The sequence below is a fragment of the Mauremys reevesii genome, linkage group 5 (assembly GCF_016161935.1).
Source record: "Mauremys reevesii isolate NIE-2019 linkage group 5, ASM1616193v1, whole genome shotgun sequence".
In the NCBI taxonomy this organism is placed as follows: Eukaryota; Metazoa; Chordata; order Testudines; family Geoemydidae; genus Mauremys; species Mauremys reevesii.
In genome coordinates, this window is record NC_052627.1 from 90,275,841 (window position 1) to 90,295,742 (window position 19,902).

The following is a 19,902-nucleotide window of genomic DNA, read 5'->3' on the forward strand; positions in this document are numbered from 1 at the left end:
AGCTAAATGATCAAAGTGTCCCCTCTGTTCTTCAAATCTATGAATCTATATTATATCTACTACAATAGGCAGGCAAGCAAAGAATCAATCATTGCCCTAAGGAAGTATGGCACATCTGTCAGAAGCCAGAGAGGCAGTCTTAGTTGTTGCTCAAAGCCTCAATTAGTAAGGACATTGTCACTCACATTAATAATTATTACTTTTATATACTTTACATGTTCAAAGTACTCTACAATTTAACTAATTAACCTTCATCCTATCCCTAACCCTATCCTCCATGAACTTATCTAATTCTTTTGTGAACTCAGTTATACTTTTGGAGTTCGCAACATCCCCTGGAAACAAGTTCCACAGGTTGACTGTGCATTGTGTGAAAAAGTATTTCCTTATTATTTTATTTTGGACCTGCTGCCTATTAATTTAATTGGGTGATCCTTGGTTCTTGTGTTATGTGAAGGGATAAATAACACTTCCTTATTAATTTTCTCCACACCATATATAGATCTCTATCTTATTTCCCCTCAGTCGTCTCTTTTCCAAGCTGAACAGTCCCAGTCTTTTTAATCTCTTCTTGTATGGAAGGTGTTCCACATTCCTAATAATTTTTGTTGCCCTTCTCTGTACCTTTTCCAATTCACAAGTGCTCAAGGTCTGAGTGTACAGTGGCTTTAGATAGTGGTATTAAGATATATTCTATCTTATTATTTATTCCTTTCCTAATAGTTCTTAACATCCTGTTAGCTTTTTTGACTGCCACTGCACACTAAGCAGATGTTTTCAGAGAACTATGATGATTCCAAGATCTTTCTTGTGTGGTAACAGCTAGTTTAGACCCTTCATTTTGTATGTATAGTTGGGATTATATTTTCCAATGTATATTACTTTGCATTTATCAACAATTAATTTCATCTGCCATTTTGTTGCCAAGTCACCCAATTTTGTGAGATCTCTTCGTAACTCTCTTCAGTCTGCTTTAGACCCTAACTATCTTGAATAACTTAGTATTGTCTGCAAACTCTGCCACCTCACTGTTTACCCCTTTTTCTAGATCTTTTATGAATTTGATGAACAGCACATCTCCCAATACAGATCCTTGGAGGACCCCACTCTTTACCTCTTTCCACTGTGAAACCTGACTATTCCTACCCTTTGTTTCCTAACTTTTAACCAGTTACTGATCCATGAGAGGACCTTCCCTCGTTTCATCCCATGTCTCCTTAATTTTCTTAAAAGCCTTTGTTGAGGAATCTTGTTGAAGGCTTTCTGAAAGTCCAAATACACTACATTTACTCAATCACCCTTGTCCAAATGTTTGTTGACCCACATTTTAGTAGATTGATGAGGCATGATTTCCCTTTAAAAAAGCAATATTGACTCTTCCCCAACAAATCATGTTCATCTACGTGTCTAATAATTTTGTTCTTTACTAGAGTTTCAACCAGTTTTCCTGGTACTGAAGTGAGGCTTACTGTCCTGTAATTGTCCAGGATTGCCTCTGGAGCCTTTTTAAAAAATTGGTATGATATTAGATATCTGCCAGTTAGAGGTGGATTTACAGTGAAACACAGGGTGCCCTGGCACAGGGCCCCCTAATGACAGGGGGCCCCAGGGCCGGGCAGCTGCAGGGGCAGAAGCTTAGTCCTACAAGCTACTGGGGCTCCTGCTGCAGGCTCTGCACCTACCGGCAGCCAAGCTCCCTCCTCCCCTGCCTCTTCCCTGCCTCCTCTCCTGAGCATGTCAAGTTCCTGCCCCTCCTCTGCCACCAAACAGCTGTTTGCTGGGGCTCAGGTTGCTCCAGGAAGGAGGGGAAGGAGTGGAGCCGCAGCATGCTGGGGGGGTGGGGGGGGGGAAGGAGGCAGAGAAGAGGCAGGGGAGGGGCCTTGGGGAAAAGGGTAGAATTGGGGCAGGGTGGAGCAAAGGCGGGACCCCTGAACTCCCCCTACACATACCCCCCCAGCTCACTGCCATGAGCCACTCAGGGCAGGGGGCTTGGGTGGGGCAGGGGGCTGGGAGCATCCCCCTGACCCTAGCCCACCCCACCAGCCCCCTGCCCTGACTCCTGCACCCCCTCACATACCCCCGTCCCCCTTCTTTCCCTGACTCCAGCACCTCCATCCTCTCCGAGCACCAAATGGGAGCTCCTGCCCCCCCCCATTCCCACCTTCACCCCTTACACCAAATGGGAGCTGCCCCAGATAAGCGCTCCACATCTCAACCACCTGTCCCAGCCCTGAGCCCCCTCCTGTATCCTAACTCTGGCCAGACCCTGCACCCCAACCTCCAGCCTGCTCCTGCATCCTAACTCCCTCCCAGACCCTGCACCCCCAGCCCCCGTCCTCCCTGACTCCTGCACCCCCCTCACACACTCTCTGACCTCCCTGACTCCTGCAACCCCCCACACCTCCATCCCCCTGCCCACCCTGACTCCTGCACACCCTCTCACATCCCCACCTGCATCCCTTGCACCAAACGGGAGCTGCCCAGGTAAAGCTCCACATCCCAAATCCCTGTCCCAGCCCTGAGCCACCTCGTGCACCCTAACTCCTGGCCAGACCCTGCACCCCAATCCCCAACCTGCCCCTGCGCCCTAACTTCCTTCCAGACCCTGCACCCCGAGCCCTGAGCTTCCTCCTGCACCATAAGTCCTGGCCAGCCCCCGCACCCCAATGCTTTTTTACATTTTTTTAATAAAGCGCTCTTATCCAAAACGATTTACAATAGTTAGCTAACGGTACAAACAATATTTGGAAAGATCATTATGTGGTCCACCGAAACCCTCAGTGATTTTCAAGTGGTCTATGGAAAAATAAGTTAGAGTACAAAAACAATCAAGGCACCTCACTTAATTTTAATTTACTTCCTATTACTTATAGGAGGAGGATGAAGAAAAAAAGATTGAAAAACGGGGGCAGGGGGAGATAAAAGAGAATGTTCTTTTTCTTGGCTGGGTCCCAAAGAGGGGCCCCAAAAATGAAGCTGAGCACAGGGCCCCACTAACTCTAAATCCACCACTGCTGCCAGTCATTTGGCACAGAGGGTGATTAAGTGATATGTTACATACCACAGTTAGTAGTTCTGCAGTTCCATATTTGAGTTCCTTCAGAAATCTTGGGTGAATACCATGGAGTCTTGGTGACGTACTACTGTTTAATTTATCAATTTGTGACAAAACCTTCTCTATTGATACCTCAATCTTAGACCGTTCCTCAGATTTGTCACCTAAGAAGAATGGCTCAGGTGTGGGAATCTCCCTCATGTCCTCTGTGGTGAAGACTGATGCAAAGAATTTATTTAGCTTCTCTGCAATGGCTTTGTCTTCCTTGAGTGTTCCTTAGCACCTCAGAGTCCTGTAGCACCTTATAGACTAACAGATGTATTGAATCATGAGCTTTCGTGGGTGAATACCCACTTCGTTGAATGCATGTCGTCCAACGAACCAGACTAACACGGCTACCCCTCTGATCCAATACATCTGTTAGTCTATAAGGTGCCACAGGACTCTTTGCTGCTTTTACAGATCCAGACTAACACGGCTACCCCTCTGATACTTAGCACCTCAATAATCCAGAGGCCCCACTGATGATTTGGCAAGCTTCCTGGTTCTGATGTACTTAAAAAAATAGAGTGTGAGTATTCAACTTGAAATACTAGGGCCTGATTTTCATTGTTGATGAGCCCCAGCAGTTTCCTTGACATCATTCAGCATTGTGAAAATCAAATTTAAGGTGTCTCAAATTGGGCTCTCAAAATCAGAGGTCACTTTAGAAAAAATTAGCCTAAGCAACTTCCTCAAGATCATACAGTATATCAGTAGCAGTGAACCCTAGTTTCCTGACTCCCAGTCCAATGTTTAATTCAGTAGATTATGTTGCCTTCAAATAATAAATATTTGTTAGGTGTCCTACTACCTAAACACTTAGGGTGCAATACAACATTTCAAAATAGAAGGAGTAATACAGCCAGGGGCGGCTCTAGCAATTTCGCCGCCCCAAGCACGGCGGCACGCCGCGGGGGGCGCTCTGCCGGTTGCAGGTCCCGCGGCTCTGGTGGACGGAACCGCCTGCCGCCCTCCCGGCGACCGGCAGAGCGCCCCCCCCGGCATGCTGGGGCCTGGAGCCGCCCCTGAATACAGCTGATTAACATCTTTTCTTCCACCTAAAAAGTCCCAACATCTTTTTGAGAACAGTTTACTTTCCACTTCCACAAATGCTTTACAGTCACTGGCACATCAGGTATCTGATCCCTTCCTGTTTTCTTTTCTGTCACAGCTTCTGGAAGACTATGTAAGTTTTTGATCTAAAGAGTGTGTGGATTCTAGAGCACGTACATACCAAACAATGGTCACCAAATGGTGTAGCAAACCTTGTAGTAAAGTGTAAATATAAGATAACTGGGGCTTCCCATCATCATCTTGATAAAGATGGACAATTGCTGTCTACCTTATGGATGGTGCTTCTACAGTGTATCGATTCCAATGGAATTGCTCACTGTGGTAAAATAAAGTGCCTGCATAAGTGTTTGCACAATCAGGGTCTCTATAATTGAATGACAATGAGAAAGTCAATGAATCTGGGACTCTTCTTCCTGATGCTTTTTTACAATCCTCTTTATTTTGTATGGTGCCTATTATTAATTTTTTGTTCTGTTTTTACTATCCTCGTCTTCCAAAATGCCTGTCACTACATATAGCTATATTAATGTAACAGAGGTATTAAATTTTTTAAATCCTGACCCACCTAACACCTAATGATGCTTGCATCTACTGGTGCCAGGATATAAAATTCAGTCTCTGTCTAGTCTTTCTCGCTGAGTGTGTCACATATGCATTACAAATAGATCTTACAATTTGTTTTTGTAATGGTCATGAAAAGTATCAAAGTTGTAAATAAAGCGGTAACAACAGCAAAACTCTTTCCCTTTCCCTGTGTTGTGAAAGCCTTCATGGAAAAAGTAAAGATATACAGTTTAAAATGGGTCTTATGTCCCTCACTGTGATATCTTCCAAAGTTCAGAGCTTCAGTAGTTATGTTGGCGAAGTTCAGTGGTTTGCTGTGGTGAGAAAAAGTGAATAATTTTTGGCAAAAAGTATGTGCACATTTGACATGAAACTGGCCAAGAGACAAATATTTGCTCATTTTAATTTAGGAAGAGGAAATATGTTCATTTTTTTCTATGGGTGTAATTGAGATTTTAAGCAATGGTTCTGTTAATCCCAATTGTTTTTTTATCCAAATTGACTGAGAGGGAGAGAAATCTAATTATGGAAGAAGTCTCTTCAGGTAAATGACACATTTGACTATGTGCCCTGAAACTTCTAAATGATCTTGGTCTTTTCAAACTTAGTGCAGCAACCCTGATGCCCCTCTTCAAAACTCTGCATGACAATAAACATCCAGAATGCTCTGTTTCAGTTTGAATCTCAGAGATCTAGACCGTTTAATTATGAGTTATTATTCTTATTCATGTATATGTTTCCCAGAGTGTGGTTGGTAATGGCCAGGTTTGAACCCCAGCTGGAAATCCTGTTTCAAACTGGTCCCAGCTGACCAAGCAGGTTTTGGAACTTATGGTCTAGTGGTTCCCGGGGGCTGCTGCACCCCTCAGTTTAGATTCAGTCTGCAAGCGTGAGAGAGAGCTGTGGATCGACGGGATCTGGGACGGGAAATGAGGACAGAGACTAAATCCAGGAGCCCCACGCCCCTAAAATCTGGGTATAAATAGTCTCCAGATAACTGGAGAAGGATAAGGGATTAGAATTGATCCCCGGGGGATACAGAACATGCCCGGCTTTCTTCAAGGGAGGACTCTGTCCATTCGTTTCGCGTCAGAATAGTTCTTGTGAGTTTTTCACATATGGGAATTATACCACAGTCCCTTCGCGCAATGGAAGTGTAAAGACTTTTTACAGCTTCCCTAACACTGCGGAAGACATTTAAAGGGCTAGGCACTCAGTTTAGTTTAGATGCTCATTTCCCAGCCTCCCCAGCATGCACAAAAACGGGGCGGTCTCTGAGCTGTCGGAGCGCTCCCCATGATGAGCCGTCGAGAACCTAGGACCGACTTTCGTCTTGGCCATTCAGCCCTACAGGAAACTGGTGTACGTAGCCAATAGGAAGAGCACAGTCGCCACACGGCGGAGTGATTGGTTGAGACGATTGGCCGCTTCAGGGAGGGATTGACCCCTATGAACCAATCAAGATGAATAATAGGGGCGGAGACAGATGAATGTCACCCATCTTCACCAATTAGTGTTTGTTCCTGTTTGAGAGCCGCTTGCCAATGGGGAGGGAGAGGAGGCGGGAAGAAGGAGCCGGACCGTCGAGTTATCGAGGAGGGGAAGGAGCGATCGGGATAAAGCCGGGGGAGACGTCGATGGAGATTTAATTCACTAAGCGGTTCCTATCGGACTAGCCCTTAAAGGGGCCGTAGTAGCAGGTTGAGGCGGTGGTGCTGTGGAGTGTGGGAGTTATCAGCGGCGGCGGAGGTAGCGATGAGAGAAACACTTTAATTGGTGGGGTAGGTAACTCGGCGCCGGTGTGTGTGTGTGGGACTCATTCATTATTGGAGAATGGAGGCCGCCTGCTCCCAACGGAAATGGAACGTTAGGGGTCGGGGAACCGCCGTCGCGCTCCCCGCTGTAAACAAGGCAGCGCAAGCGATGGTGGCGCGCGCGCGGCGTCTCTGTAGCTGGCCCGGCCCCTGGCTCGCGCTGCTTTGTTTACTGCTTGGGGGCGGCTGTGTTGGAAGAGTTACCCAACGGTGCCTTCGGGCTGGGCGCAGCGCCAGCCCCCGCTCCTCGGAGCAGGGCAGCCTGAACCCCCCCTTGCGCCCGGTGGGCTCATCCGTGTCTGTACCGGGCGAGAGCTGCTCGGAGGCTGGGTTGCGGGGCGCCCCTCAGGGCTGATCCTCTCCCCCGGCCCGACGCCCCTCTGTGGTGCGAGGGGACCCGGTTCTCTGCCGGGGTGGGGATGTGCGCTCCCTAGTCCCTTAGCAGGCACAGCAGAGCCGTGACCGGCGGCCTCTAGGAGCGGCTGCCCTCGCGGCCTCTGCCCGCCCCCAAGCAGGGCGCTGCCCAGGCATCGCCGCCTCGCACATCAGCAGGTTCCGTGTCTGGGCTGCGCGCAGCTCGAGGCGACAGTGGTCCCTGGCGGCGGCGGCGCGGGAGCTCGCTGGCTGGTATCGCTGGCACAGTAGGGTCCCCCCAGAGAGCGGCTTGTGTTCCGGGCTGCTGGCCTCCGCCTGGCCCAGCAGGAGCGGACGGCGGTTCAGCTCCTTGCGGCTCTTCACACTAGCTGGGCCTCTTACCAGCAGAGGTGGGGGAAAGCGGAGAGAAACTGCTGTTGGGACCCCCCCACCCGGAACCCTCCCGTCCCCCATTCCCACGCCGGACTGGCTCCCGCTCGGCCCGTGCCAGGCCCTCAGGGGCACCGGGAGGAGGCCAGTGAGCTGGGGGTGAAACATTGTTTCCTGGGCGCTCTCTAGGGTTTGGTAACAAAGTTAATAATCTCCGCTCGGTGCGGTGTGTGAGAGGCCGCTGGCTCTAGCCTGGGGCTGCATTCAACTTCTAGTGTGAAACTGGGACTGCGAGAAATGGCTTGTTTTGACAGACTTCCGGGTGGAGAAGAAACACTTTCAAAGCCCACTTCAGACTCCCAAGGAACCGTGTGGAACAAATGCCCTGCTCTCGCTCCCCCCCACTCCCCACATTCTTCACTTTATTTTCATTGTAAGATATTTGTATCCAAACACAACTTATTTTTAAACAACTGCAGTTTATTTGCAACAGTTGTGATGGTGATGATGATACCTAGTTCTCAGTATGTCAATAAATGTACATTACAGTTTCTGATCAAAGTAGAGAAGGCACCTCTTCTCCCCCCCCCCCCGCACATTTAACTGTAGTAGGAAGTCCCATTTAATGAAAGCTATTCAATTTGAGAGTCAAGATGCTAAACATATTACTATGCATGCATTTTTTTATTTGTATCTGCTACTCTTTCAAAGAGGTCAAAATTGCAGTGGTACAGCTGCACCTGTGACTGCACATCTGTGTGTTGTGGTTTTTTTTCCCCTGTGGCTATCCTAGGCAAATGTAACATTCTTAAAAATACAGAATTCAGACAAACAACAAAATAATAATCTACCATCCACGACATGCAGATTTCCTTCTTTTAATTATTAAAAAAATCTTAAATTGAAAACACACACTGCTACCCAAAATGATACTGCTAGAGCCAGCAATGCATCTCCAGCTAAAATGCCCAGAGGCTCAGCAGCATGATCAAGACCTAACAAAGCAAACTAAGTAGGCCTTCCACAATATGGTGACCACCAAAACTGGATTCTCATAGATTGTTGAGGAGAACAGTTTATAGAAGCAACAGATATCCATTGATTCAGTTCTAAGGACTGAAAAATCAATCTCAAGACCAGACAGCAAGAGCATCAACTGACTGTGAGCCTAATCATTATCTATAAGGTGCCACAGGATTCTTTGCTGCTTTTACAGAACCAGACTAACACGGCTACCCCTCTGATACTAATCATTATCTGACATCTATAAAAGATGTAAACCATAGCAGCAAGCACGTTAGAATTCTATACATTGAGTCTAATCAGTGGTGACTAAAACAGGACCAAATTATCATCTTAGATGTACTGTGCTTCTCCAAAACTCTGCTGTTGTGTAATGGAAATGGATTTTTTTTCATAAGATGTTTATGGACTTAGATATCTAAACACTGGAAAAGTAGTTAATTGATAGATAAAAATGTTTACTAGGTGTCCTGTACATAATGCTCTTGAGGTGGCAGAATGAAGAGCCATTCATTTTTGGGAGAGAGTGAGGAACAGGGGAATACAGAGTACTGGATTCAGCAATAAACTAGCAGTTATTGTAAATTGATTAATGCAATAGAATTATGCTGCAATTCTTCTTAAGAATTATTTACCCAATATATTCTTGTTTCAGTACTTTTGCTACTGTGTTACAGCTTACATTAACAGTGTGAGTGCAACTTTACAATCTCTGTGGAAGACTACAAAGCAAGTGCTGGAAAACCACACACTGATTCTTATCTTGTCATGCTGTTACAGGAAGGAAACAGAATATTTTGATAAAACTTACATGGCAGGTTAGTAAGCAAGGTATTTTAGGACAGAAACAAATTTCCCCTCCCCTCTGAGAAAGCTTGACTTTAATTCAACACCACTTTATAGTGATAAAAAGTTATTGGCGTTTGATGTCTGGTGTGAGTCAGCTTGCCAGTGGATGAGTGGTCCTCATCACACAAACCGCTACCATAGTTACTGTTAAGTGGCTTCCAGGTTAGTAGCCTAAGCAAGAGAGGCCAAGGTCTCTTAGGGATAAATACTAATTTCCTCACTTCTGAAAGTGGTCTCTCAGAGAGCAGGGTGGAGGCACACCGCTTTGGTGATATAGTGGATAGGTGTATTGTCACACTTCATGCTGCAGGTGTTCCTGTTATTTTTTTTGTTAAAACTTTTAAGAGTTGTTTTCTCCCCCCTTGGTCACCACCCCTTCCCCCGGTTCTTGCCTAGAGATCACTTAGGTTAAAATTTGAAATGATTATAAGAAACTAGTTTTATGAACTACTTATGGTAACTAACTTTGTATTTCTGGTCATCTTGGACAGCTAAATTAGACCAGTCTGAATCTCCCTGCAGTAGCAAAAGACAGACATGTGTTGGTTTCTAGCAGTGCAGAGTGATGTTAAGATTGCCTCCACTCAAACCTCAAGGCTCTTGTTTTAATTGAGGTACAACGCTTATTGCAATACCCGATGTTGGGCCTGAGCAACTTGATAGCATCTCTTAAAACTTAAATTTAGTATGAGAATACACATAGATACAGTCGTGTGTGCTCGTGTTTACATTTATTTTTCTGTGTACGTTCATTAATATTCTCAAAGTGGTTGCTATTACAGCCCATGTGCAACTATCAGTATTTATATTTTATAGATAAGGTGTTCTGTGTAGGTGTAGTCTTTTTTTACCAGGGCTGTCGATTAATCACAGTTAACTCATGCAATTAACTAAAAAATCGTGATTAAAAAAATTAATCGCTATCAATTGCAATTTTAATTGCACCGTTAAACAATGAATACCAATTAAAATTAATTAAATATTTTGTATGGTTTTTCTACATTTTCATATATATTGTATTCTGTGTTGTAATTGAAATCAAAATGCATATTATTTTTTATTACAAATATTTGCACTGTAAAATGATAAAAGAAATAGTATTTTTCGATTTGTTGTGAAAGTGCAAGTTACAAATGTAGATTTTTTTGTTTGTTTTGTTACATAACTGTTTTGGTTTTTAGTGCAATGCAAAACGTCAGAGCCTAGAAGTCCGCTCAGTCCTACTTCTTATCTTAGTGATTGGCTCAACAAACAAGTTTGTTTACATTTACAGGAGATAATGCTGCCCTCTTCTTATTTACAATGTCATAAGAAGGTGAGAACAGGCATTTGCATGACACTTTTGTAGCTGGCATTGCAAGGTATTTATGTGCCAGAGATGCTCAACATTCATATGCCTCTTCATGCTTTGGCCACCATTCCAGAGGACGTGCTTCCATGCTGATGATGCTTGTTTAAAAAAATAATGCATTAATTACATTTGTGACTGAACTCTTTGTGGGAGAATTATCTGTTTCCTGCTCTGTTTTACCTGCATTCTGCCATATATTTCATGTTATAGAAGACTCAGATGATGACCCAGCACATGTTGTTCATTTTAAGAATATTTTCGCTGTAGATTTCACAAAACGCAAAGAAGGAATCAATGTGAGATTTCTAACCGACCAAAGGTTTAAGAATCTGAAGTGCCTTCCAAAATATGAGAGGGACTGGGATGTGGAGCATGCTTTCAGAAGTCTTAAAAGAGCAACACTCCGATGCAAAACTACAGACCCTGAACCACTACTTTGGATTGTTGTTGAGCAGAACCCATCATCAGCATGGATGCATGTCCACTGGAGTGGTGGTTGAAGTGCTAAAGATTCATATGTCCCTTCATACATCTGGCACATAACTATCTTGCGACATCACTACAACAGTGCCATGCAAACACCTGTTATCACTTTCAGGTGATGTAAACAAGAAGCAGGCAAGCATTAATGTAAACAAACTTGTTTGTCTTAGTGATTGGGTGAACAAGAAGTAGGACTGAGTGGACTTGCAGGCTCTAAAATTTTACAATGTTTTGTTTTTGAATGCATTTTTTTGTACATAATTCTACATTTGTAAGTTCAACTTTAATGATAAAGAAATTGCACTACAGTACTTGTATTAGGTGAATTGAAAAATAAATTTTTTTTTAGTGCAAATACTTGTAATTAAAAATAAATATAAAGTGAACACTGTACACTTTGTATTCTATGTTGTAATTGAAGTTAATATATTTGAAAATGTAGAAAACATCCCAAAAATATTTAAATAAATGGTATTCTATTATTGTTTAACAGTGATTAATCATGCCATTAATCACGATTAATTTTTTTAATCGCTTGACAGCCCTTATTAGATCTTTGCTTTGGCAGTTCCTCAAGGAAAGCAAGTTATAAAGCAGTGTGTACCCCTCACTTAGAGAAACTGGTTCTATTTTTTTACCACTTAACACAGGGGGTTATTAACCTGAACACTTAAACTGACTACAGCTCCTGTAGTATTACATTTGGAGAAACAATAGTCTGTCAGCAAACAATTAAACCAGCACCTTTTAAATTTCATTCAGCAGTCAGCTGGTAGATAGTGCAGATCACGGGTATAACATGCTCCCTGTGGGAAGGAACAAGGCAGAGGATTAGTATCCAATATTAGTTTTAAAGTGTGGCTCCATTTAAAGCACATTGCAGTAATCCAGTATTGAGATGACAGAAGCATCGATATTCATGCTGAGATCTGCATCCAGAAGATCATAATATTTCCAAGCATATATGATTATCTTGAAAAATAAAACAATAATGCAGTTGCATGGAGTGCTGCTGAGTGTTCAGAAGCAGCTGATATTGAACATGACACTCCATCTCCAAAGTTGTAAAGTGAAACAATAAATGGTAGTCAGATTTCCTCAGCTGGGATGTTCATGCTTCTGCCATTTCTTGAGATTTTCCCCATTCTGTAAGTGTTGTCTCAACTTTATCTGGGTTGAGTCTGAGACAGCTTCCACTTGGGGTCTTTTTGCAGCACCATCTGGGTTGGAATAGATGGAAACACAGATCTTTCCTATACTGCAATCCATAATTCCCCAAATGACTTAAAAACTCATTGAACAGGAGGGGTGACAGAATAGAACCCAGTAGAGCAGCGGTGGGCAACCTGTGGCCCACACGTGGCCTGTCAGGGTAATCCGTTGGTGGTCCTGCAGCTCCCAGTGGCCGCAGTTCGCCATTCCTGGCCAATGGGAGCTGCAGGAAGTGGTGGCCAGCACGTCTTTGCGATAGAGCCTTGCATGAGAGAACAAATAGTAGTTGCTCAGTACTTCTCACTGGAATCCCTCTAAAAAAAACAAAAAAAAGGAGCAGAACTACTCAAGCAACTCTGTTCACTCTACTGTGGTCTGCCATCAAGCCAACAATACTTTTTTTTTTATTTTTTGTTTTTAAATGACCCATATGTATCTCAGTATTTTTTGTGAAAGACTTGTCCTTTTATAATCAAAGATTTAATGCGTAAGGTTTGAGACTATTTAAACTGCATGCCTAAAGTTGGGTTTCTAAGTCCATACTGTGGTGCCTGAATAAGTGGCCTGACTTAAAAAGTGTCAAATGCCCAGTAGCTTTTACTGACTTCAATGGGAGCTGTTGGTTGCTCATTGATTTTTGAAAAGCGACTTTAAGTGCCTGATTTTGAAAATCTTGGCAATGATGTATAAGAAAGCACAGTGCCTTATAGAACATATTTATAACTTTGTAACAAAAACAACAACAACGAAAGCTGAATGAGGTACTCCTTTTTAGCATGAGTTCCATAGGAATGTCAGTAAACCAAATCTGCTCATGAAGTTTTTTCTTTTTAAAACAAACTAACCAACCACTCCCAAACCATGTCAAGAGCTGAATTCTGAAATTCATAATCTGTTAATAAGATGGGAAGAACACCAACAGCCAAATTGCAGGCTGTTACATACTGCCCTGAATGGAAGGGGTTCAAGTTGTTATACAGTTAGTCACAGAAACGATCTCTTATTCTTGACTTATGCATAAGTCTTTTGTTGATGCAAAGACTAACCAATCATGTCAAAATAGCTAATGGCAAACTTACTGCATGTATCTTGCAAGCACAGACCCGACATGACTTTTCAAAAAGGCATCCCTGTATCTCTCTGGGTTGCAAAAGTAACCTAGTAGTACTCCCCCGCCTGCTACTCCTTCAGCTGTCTAGATAATACCAGTGGCCTGAGAAAAGTATTATTTAACAGAGTTCCAAAAAGCAATGGAATTACTTTTCTTATGTTTCTCTATACTGCATATTATGGTAGTATTTTACACCAGTCTGCTTCAGTGTATGTTCAGTTTATAAAACTCTAGCAGATATTGGCAGACATTTGGGGAATGGAGGTAGAAATCACTACAATTTAATAAATCTTGGAAAATAATGCTGCTTCTCCATCAACTTTCAGCAATTCTGAAACAATATAGTGAGCTTGTGTGAATAATTTCTTGGCTTGACTTCATCTTGCAAATGAACTAGTCTGTTTTTGACCTTCATTGGTGATTATTTTTTCTGTCTTTTTTTTTTTTTTTTGGATTGGGACTACAGTGCTTCTGAGTACAGTAGAATCTGCTTAATAGCAAACTGGATAATAACTTCTGGTTAATAGCAAAATTTTGCCAGGAACCAAACCAATCCCATCTCATGGACTTTAATGTTAATGGAATTTGGCAACAGCATGACCCTTATTGAGAATGTTTTTTGGAAGAAAAGCCCCTGCAGCAGGCAAGATCCTGAGATGTGCATTCACTGGCTGCAGCCCTGCAAACCTGCGTGCATGCAGGCACTGCATCTGAGGTAAGGGGCTATGGGCTGGGAGGGAAGGCTGTAGCCTGGATGCTGGAGCTGCATAGTATCTCTCCCTGTCCTAGCCAGGCTGCCCCCTGACAGGGGGCTGCACCCAGGGTTCCTTGTGCTGGGATGTGCTGAGCACTGGAGAATGCGAGAAGTCTTGTGCAGCTTTGTGGGCTCCCAGTGCCAACACTCCCATAGAAATTCCCAAGGTCCAGGCTGTAGCTTTCCCCCCCCCCCCTCCTTTTGCGGCTCTGCCCACAGGCAGGTGGGCAGGACTGTCCCCAGGGAAAGCGCATATAATTAGTAATCAAGATAATGATTACTTCATCTGCAGAAAGGAACATTTAGGTTAGCTATTAGGAAAAACTTTTTAACTATAAGGGTAGTTAGTCTCTGGAATAGACTTCCCAGGGAGATTGTAGAATCCTCATCATGGGAAGTTTTTAAAAACAGGTTGGACAAACACATGTCAGGGACACTGTAGGTTTACTTGGTTCTTCCTCAGTGCAGGGGACTGGTCTAAATGACACCTGAGGTCCCTTCCTTCCCTATATTTTTAAGATTAATGGACTAAAAAAGTGTGGGGTGGGGAGAGTGGGAGGAGATGCGGTGGGCTAGACAGCAGAATAGTGCATTAAATCACTAATCCTCTAGAGACTGGATTTCATGTTTTGAAGTTGACAAGGTAAATTTTAAGATTTAGTTCTGCAGGGATATTTCTTTATAGGTAAGCGGCAGACACAACTGATTTGGTCAACTTAATATACCCTCTCTACATGCATACATATCATACATAATTAGAAAGTTTATGTCTACTTTATGATTGGAGCTGACAGGTGGCTAGGAAATAGGGATAAACAATGACACCATCAACTTGTTAATATGACCATTTTGAAATATTTGCATTTGTTCATTAGTTTAATGACTCTGTGTATTTCAAAACATACAATTGGATTTCCTTGATCTCAGAGTATCACAACAACAGTCTAAAGGGTAAAAATAAAAATTGTTTGATGAATTTGTAGAGATAACAGTGCTGGTGACATTTCTAGTCAACATCATGATCATCTTGTTTTTCATTATGATTTGAGTGCATGGGTTACCACAATCTTCATTGTCTTGACATGTACACGGTTCTGTGCAGAGAAGATTGTTCTGCATACAGACACAGTTCATTTTGCAGCAACCCTACTAGTACATGCACAAAAAAGGTTTAAGGCTCCATGTCTAGTTGGCAGCCGGTATCAAGCGGAGTGCCTCAAGGGTCGGTCCTGGGGCTGGTTTTGTTCAATATCTTCATTAATGATCTGGAGGATGGTGTGGATTGCACCCTCAGCAAGTTTGCAGATGACACTAAACTGGGAGGAGTGGTAGATACGCTGGAGGGTAGGGATAGGATACAGAGGGACCTAGACAAATTAGAGGATTGGGCCAAAAGAAATCTGATGACATTCAACAAGGACAAGTTGCAGAGTCCTGCATTTAAGAAGGAAGAATCCCATGCACTGCTACAGACTAGGGACCGAATGGCTAGGCAGCAGTTCTGCAGAAAAAGACCTAGGGGTTACGGTGGATGAGAAGCTGGATATGAGTCAGCAGTGTGCCCTTGTTGCCAAGAAGGCCAATGGCATATTGGGCTGTATTGGTAGGAACATTTACAGCAGATCAAGGGACATGATCATTCCCCTCTATTCAGCATTGACGAGGCCTCATCTGGAGTACTGTGTCCAGTTTTGGTCCCCACACTGCAAGAGGGATATGGAAAAATTGGAAAGAGTCTAGTGGAGGGCAACAAAATGATTAGGGGGCTGGAGCCCATGATTTAAGAGGCGAGGCTGAAGGAACTGGGATTATTTAGTCTGCAGAAGAGAAGATTGAGGGAGGATTTGATAGCTGCTTTCAACTACCTGAAAGGGAGTTCCAAAGAGGATGGATCTAGACTGTTCTCAGTGGTACCAGATGATAGAACAAGGATTAATGGTCTCAAGTTGCAGTGGGGGAGGTTTAGGTTGGATATTAGGAAAAACTTTTTCACTAGGAGGGTGGTGAAGCACTGGAATGGGTTACCTAGGGAGGTGGTGGAATCTCCTTCCTTAAAGGTTTTTAAGGTCAGGCTTGAGAGAGCCCTGGCTGGGATGATTTAGTTGGGGATTGGTCCTGCTTTGAGCAGGGGTTAGACTAGATGACCTCCTGAGGTCCCTTCCAACCCTATGATTCTATTAAAGGCACTATGTACTTCTTCAGGGTGATATTAACATGTCAAGAACGGAGAGTGGTATTTGTCTGGCATAGTTGAGCCTCTTTACAGTAGAGTAGTATGGAAGCATGGTGCACTATGAATCGGTAAAGTTTCCAGTGACCCTCTTGCTCTGCTTTAACATCTGGAAGAAGTATCTGCATAACCTGGAGAAAGTGATCCCAGAACTTGAATATTGGAGACTGGGCATACTTCCAAGTCTGAATTTTCTCCAGTAGTAATAGCATATACTGGGTTACAGCATTATCAAGCACTTTAATGACATGTTGTAAGGACTCATTGTCTTCAGATTCAAACATCTTTAGAGTGTCAGCCAACCTTTGCCAGGCAAATGATGGAACTACATGATACCTCCTTCCTGATCACACCATTTAACAAATGAATAACATTTCAGAGCACTCAGGGCCTCAGATGCTAGAATGAAGCCACAGAGCACAGTTGAATTGCTTATTAGCAAGCATTTGATCTGCACTACAAGCTGCATACACATCAGAAGCAACAACAGGGTCTAGTAGTCTTATATGTCCCTAGAATTTCCCCAATATATTCAGTAAAACAGTACAGGTCTGTCTCATCTTACTCGGGGGTTCCGTTCCACTGTTAGCGCGTAAAGCGAAAACCACGTATAGTCAAAATTACATTGAGTTGAATGGTGGGCGGAATCGCCCGCACTACAGAAACAGTACTGAAATTGTTGTTTTTCTCTGTTTGTTTTTGTTTTTGCTGACCAAGCTGAAATCGCACATGTTAAATGTGTGTAAGATGTGACAGACCTGTATAGGGTGTGAAAATCACCCAGGCTGATTACATTGTGAGAGAGTCCATTTCATTTGCTGAACAGCATACTGCTGCTGATTCATGGCTGAAGGCATGCTGCTGTCCTAAAGCTGCTGACATTTCCTTACATTTCAGCATTGTAGCCTAGACTGTGGTCATGTTAGGTGGTTTGGCATTCATAATCGGTGCATATGCAAATGATGTGTAGGTGCTCTTCTTTGTTGCAAGCTTGTGATTGAAACCAGTCCAAAATGGAATCACTTGAGTGGAAACAATATCAATGTCATTTGGTATTGATAGAACATCACAGGGTAGTAGTCTTAAAAGACATCAGGAGAGATCTCTGACAGTGTATACTTGTAGGTGACTAGAGTTTTTTCTCAAGTACTCTTACATGATGATTTGGTTCTGGATTTGCTCAAGGTTTTTCAGTTGCTGCATGCTGCATAGGAGAGGCTGATGGCCGGGGGAGAGTGTAAGGCTACTTCTATACTACCCGTCCGGGTCGGCGGGTAGCGTTCGACTTCTCGGAGTTCGATATATCGCGTCTCATCTAGACGCGATATATCGAACTCCGAACGCGCTCCCGTCGACTCCGGAACTCCACCACCGCGAATGTCGGTGGCGGAGTCGACGGGAGAGCCGCGGACTTCGATCCTGCGGCGTCTGGACGGGTGAGTAGTTCAAACTAAGGTAGTTCGAGTTCAGCTACGCTATTCGCGTAGCTGAACTTGCGTACCTTAGTTCGACCCCCCTCCCCCACCCAGTGTAGACCAGGCCTAAGTGACTTTTCTCTCCCATGCTTCAGTGATAGTCCAGCATTACTAGAAATATCTGCAGACTGTTCTCGAAATACCATGCTCTAGCCATTGAATGGAAGGTATTCTTTTAATCAACGGCCTCTTTGTTGATGTCTATTATAATATTCTTCATGGATGCCATTTCCATCAGTATGACATGGTACAATTCCATTTGGAATTAATACATTTCCCTGGAGTCTTTTTACTTCAGTTTTTGCAGTGCTAGTGATTGAACCACCTCAATTCATCATAATTGATGCAGAATCCATGAAGATGTGGTATGTTAATTAAATTGCTAGAACCAAACTCATGGTGTAGCTGTGCAGCAAGGCTTATGTGCAGTGGTGTGATAATTTTTGAACTGTTAAGTACTATGCATTCTGCAGTTGAAAGGCACCTTCTTTGATTGTCTTCTTCAGGATGATACTCATTGCTTGCTGAAGTATATTCCTCTTTATCAACCAAAGGACAAATTCCTGCACCAGTTGGGGGTACAAAAGTAGCTGACCTCTAAACTACAATCACTCAGGCTTTGGATAATATTCTGAGGCTTTAATTTTGGCTGTTTCACACTGAAGGATTAAAATGGCATTATACAAACTCGTTCATTTGAAAGCTATTCTTCAGACTCACTTGTCAGAAGAACAGTCACAAAACATTTTGATAATTTTAAGTTCCTGCTTCAGATTTATAGCAGCTTGGATAGCATCTGCTAATGTTGTGCTGCACAGAACAGTGGTTGACTTGCCTTAGCTATGCAGTGCATAGAATAAAATTGCAGAAACATAATGTTTTTCTAATCTTGCCTGTAACTTGCTACTGGAGTATCTTGCAGTTTTTATAACTGAAGGAAAAAGGGCTTTATCTTTGCAACAGCTTGGACAGGAGAAGAGCATTCTTGTTGAACAATCATCAGCTAAAACACAGTTTTACAAGATGACTGTGTTGTTGCAGTGTAATTAGATAGTTTTGCTTTAAGATATATTTTACTCAGGTAAGAAGAAACTTGTCCTCTCCTCTTTGAAGTGCTGCCTCCTTTACATTGATTGGTCTCTCGCATGTTTCTGTTTTATGAAGTTTCTTGTGTGTGCTCAAGGAAACAGTGCAAAAGGACCAGTTGCTGGAGGACATGGTTGCTCTGGTTTATAAGGAAGCAGGTAAATGTGGTGCTTCCTGCTTAGACTGACTCTGTTTTCTTTCCTGGGTTATTGTCACGCTGTCTGGAGTGGCTCAGGTTTGTGAGTGCCTTCCTCAGGACAGACAGTCAGTAAAGAGGGCAGACACCCTAAACTTAGATTTCACCAAGCCAGTGACAAAAGTGAACACCTGGACCACAGACAGTCCCCTTAGACCCTCCAGTCTATCTTGCCACCCAGACAAACTGGACTTTGTGATAAAATGGTTACTTACACCAAAAAGCACATAACATTTAAGTTGCTTCCAGTCCCAAGAGACTAGTCACTTACCTCAGATCAATTGGTTCTCTAGATATTACACCAAAGACAACATTGGTAGCTAACTCTATAATCAAAGGTTTATTAGCTAAGAAAAGGAAATGAGAGGTTTAAAGCAGGTTTAAAAAAAAACCCCAAAACGGCAGCACGATCGCGTCGCTCCACGCTTTGGCGGCAATTCGGTGGCGGGTCCTTTGCTCAGAGAGGGACCGATGGACCCTCTGCCGAATTGCCGCTGAAGACCCCAACTTGCCGCCCCAGTAGCGGCCTGAATGCCGCCCCTTGGTATTGGCCACTCCAAGCACCTGCTTCTTTAGCTGGTGCCTGGAGCCGGCTCTGTCTGGGGATCTCCACTTTGCATCTGGTACACTTCCCTGTAAGAGTCCAAACAGTCCGGAGATGCAGGATCTTTCCTTGAATCCATACTTACAACTGCTCCTCACAGAAAACAAGCTGACAGTCACTATCCAAGTAGGCTTTTCCTTTGTTGATGGAGAGTGAGGAATGCATTTTGACTTCAGATCATCACGCATAATGATCACTTGCTTTGAAATGAGAACTTTTCTGTTAAAGTTCTGCA

General features: G+C 43.5%; 1 protein-coding gene across 14 annotated transcripts in view; it reads left to right on the forward strand.

The window, feature by feature from the left end:
• The first annotated feature begins 5,948 nt into the window (after window positions 1-5,948).
• The window catches only part of FRYL (FRY like transcription coactivator), a 353,094-nt gene continuing 339,140 nt past the window's right edge, over window positions 5,949-19,902 (forward strand). For 6 of the 14 annotated variants that reach the window (XM_039539620.1, XM_039539621.1, XM_039539623.1 and 3 more), the window contains exons 1-2: window positions 6,579-7,726; window positions 8,994-9,134. In XM_039539620.1, coding sequence (XP_039395554.1) covers window positions 7,591-7,726; window positions 8,994-9,134 — 277 coding nt within the window. In that variant the 5' untranslated portion in view covers window positions 6,579-7,590. Of the gene's footprint in view, window positions 6,517-6,578; window positions 7,727-8,993; window positions 9,135-19,902 lie in introns of those variants that run through there. The other 8 variants (XM_039539634.1, XM_039539632.1, XM_039539630.1 and 5 more) reach the window with 4 other exon arrangements.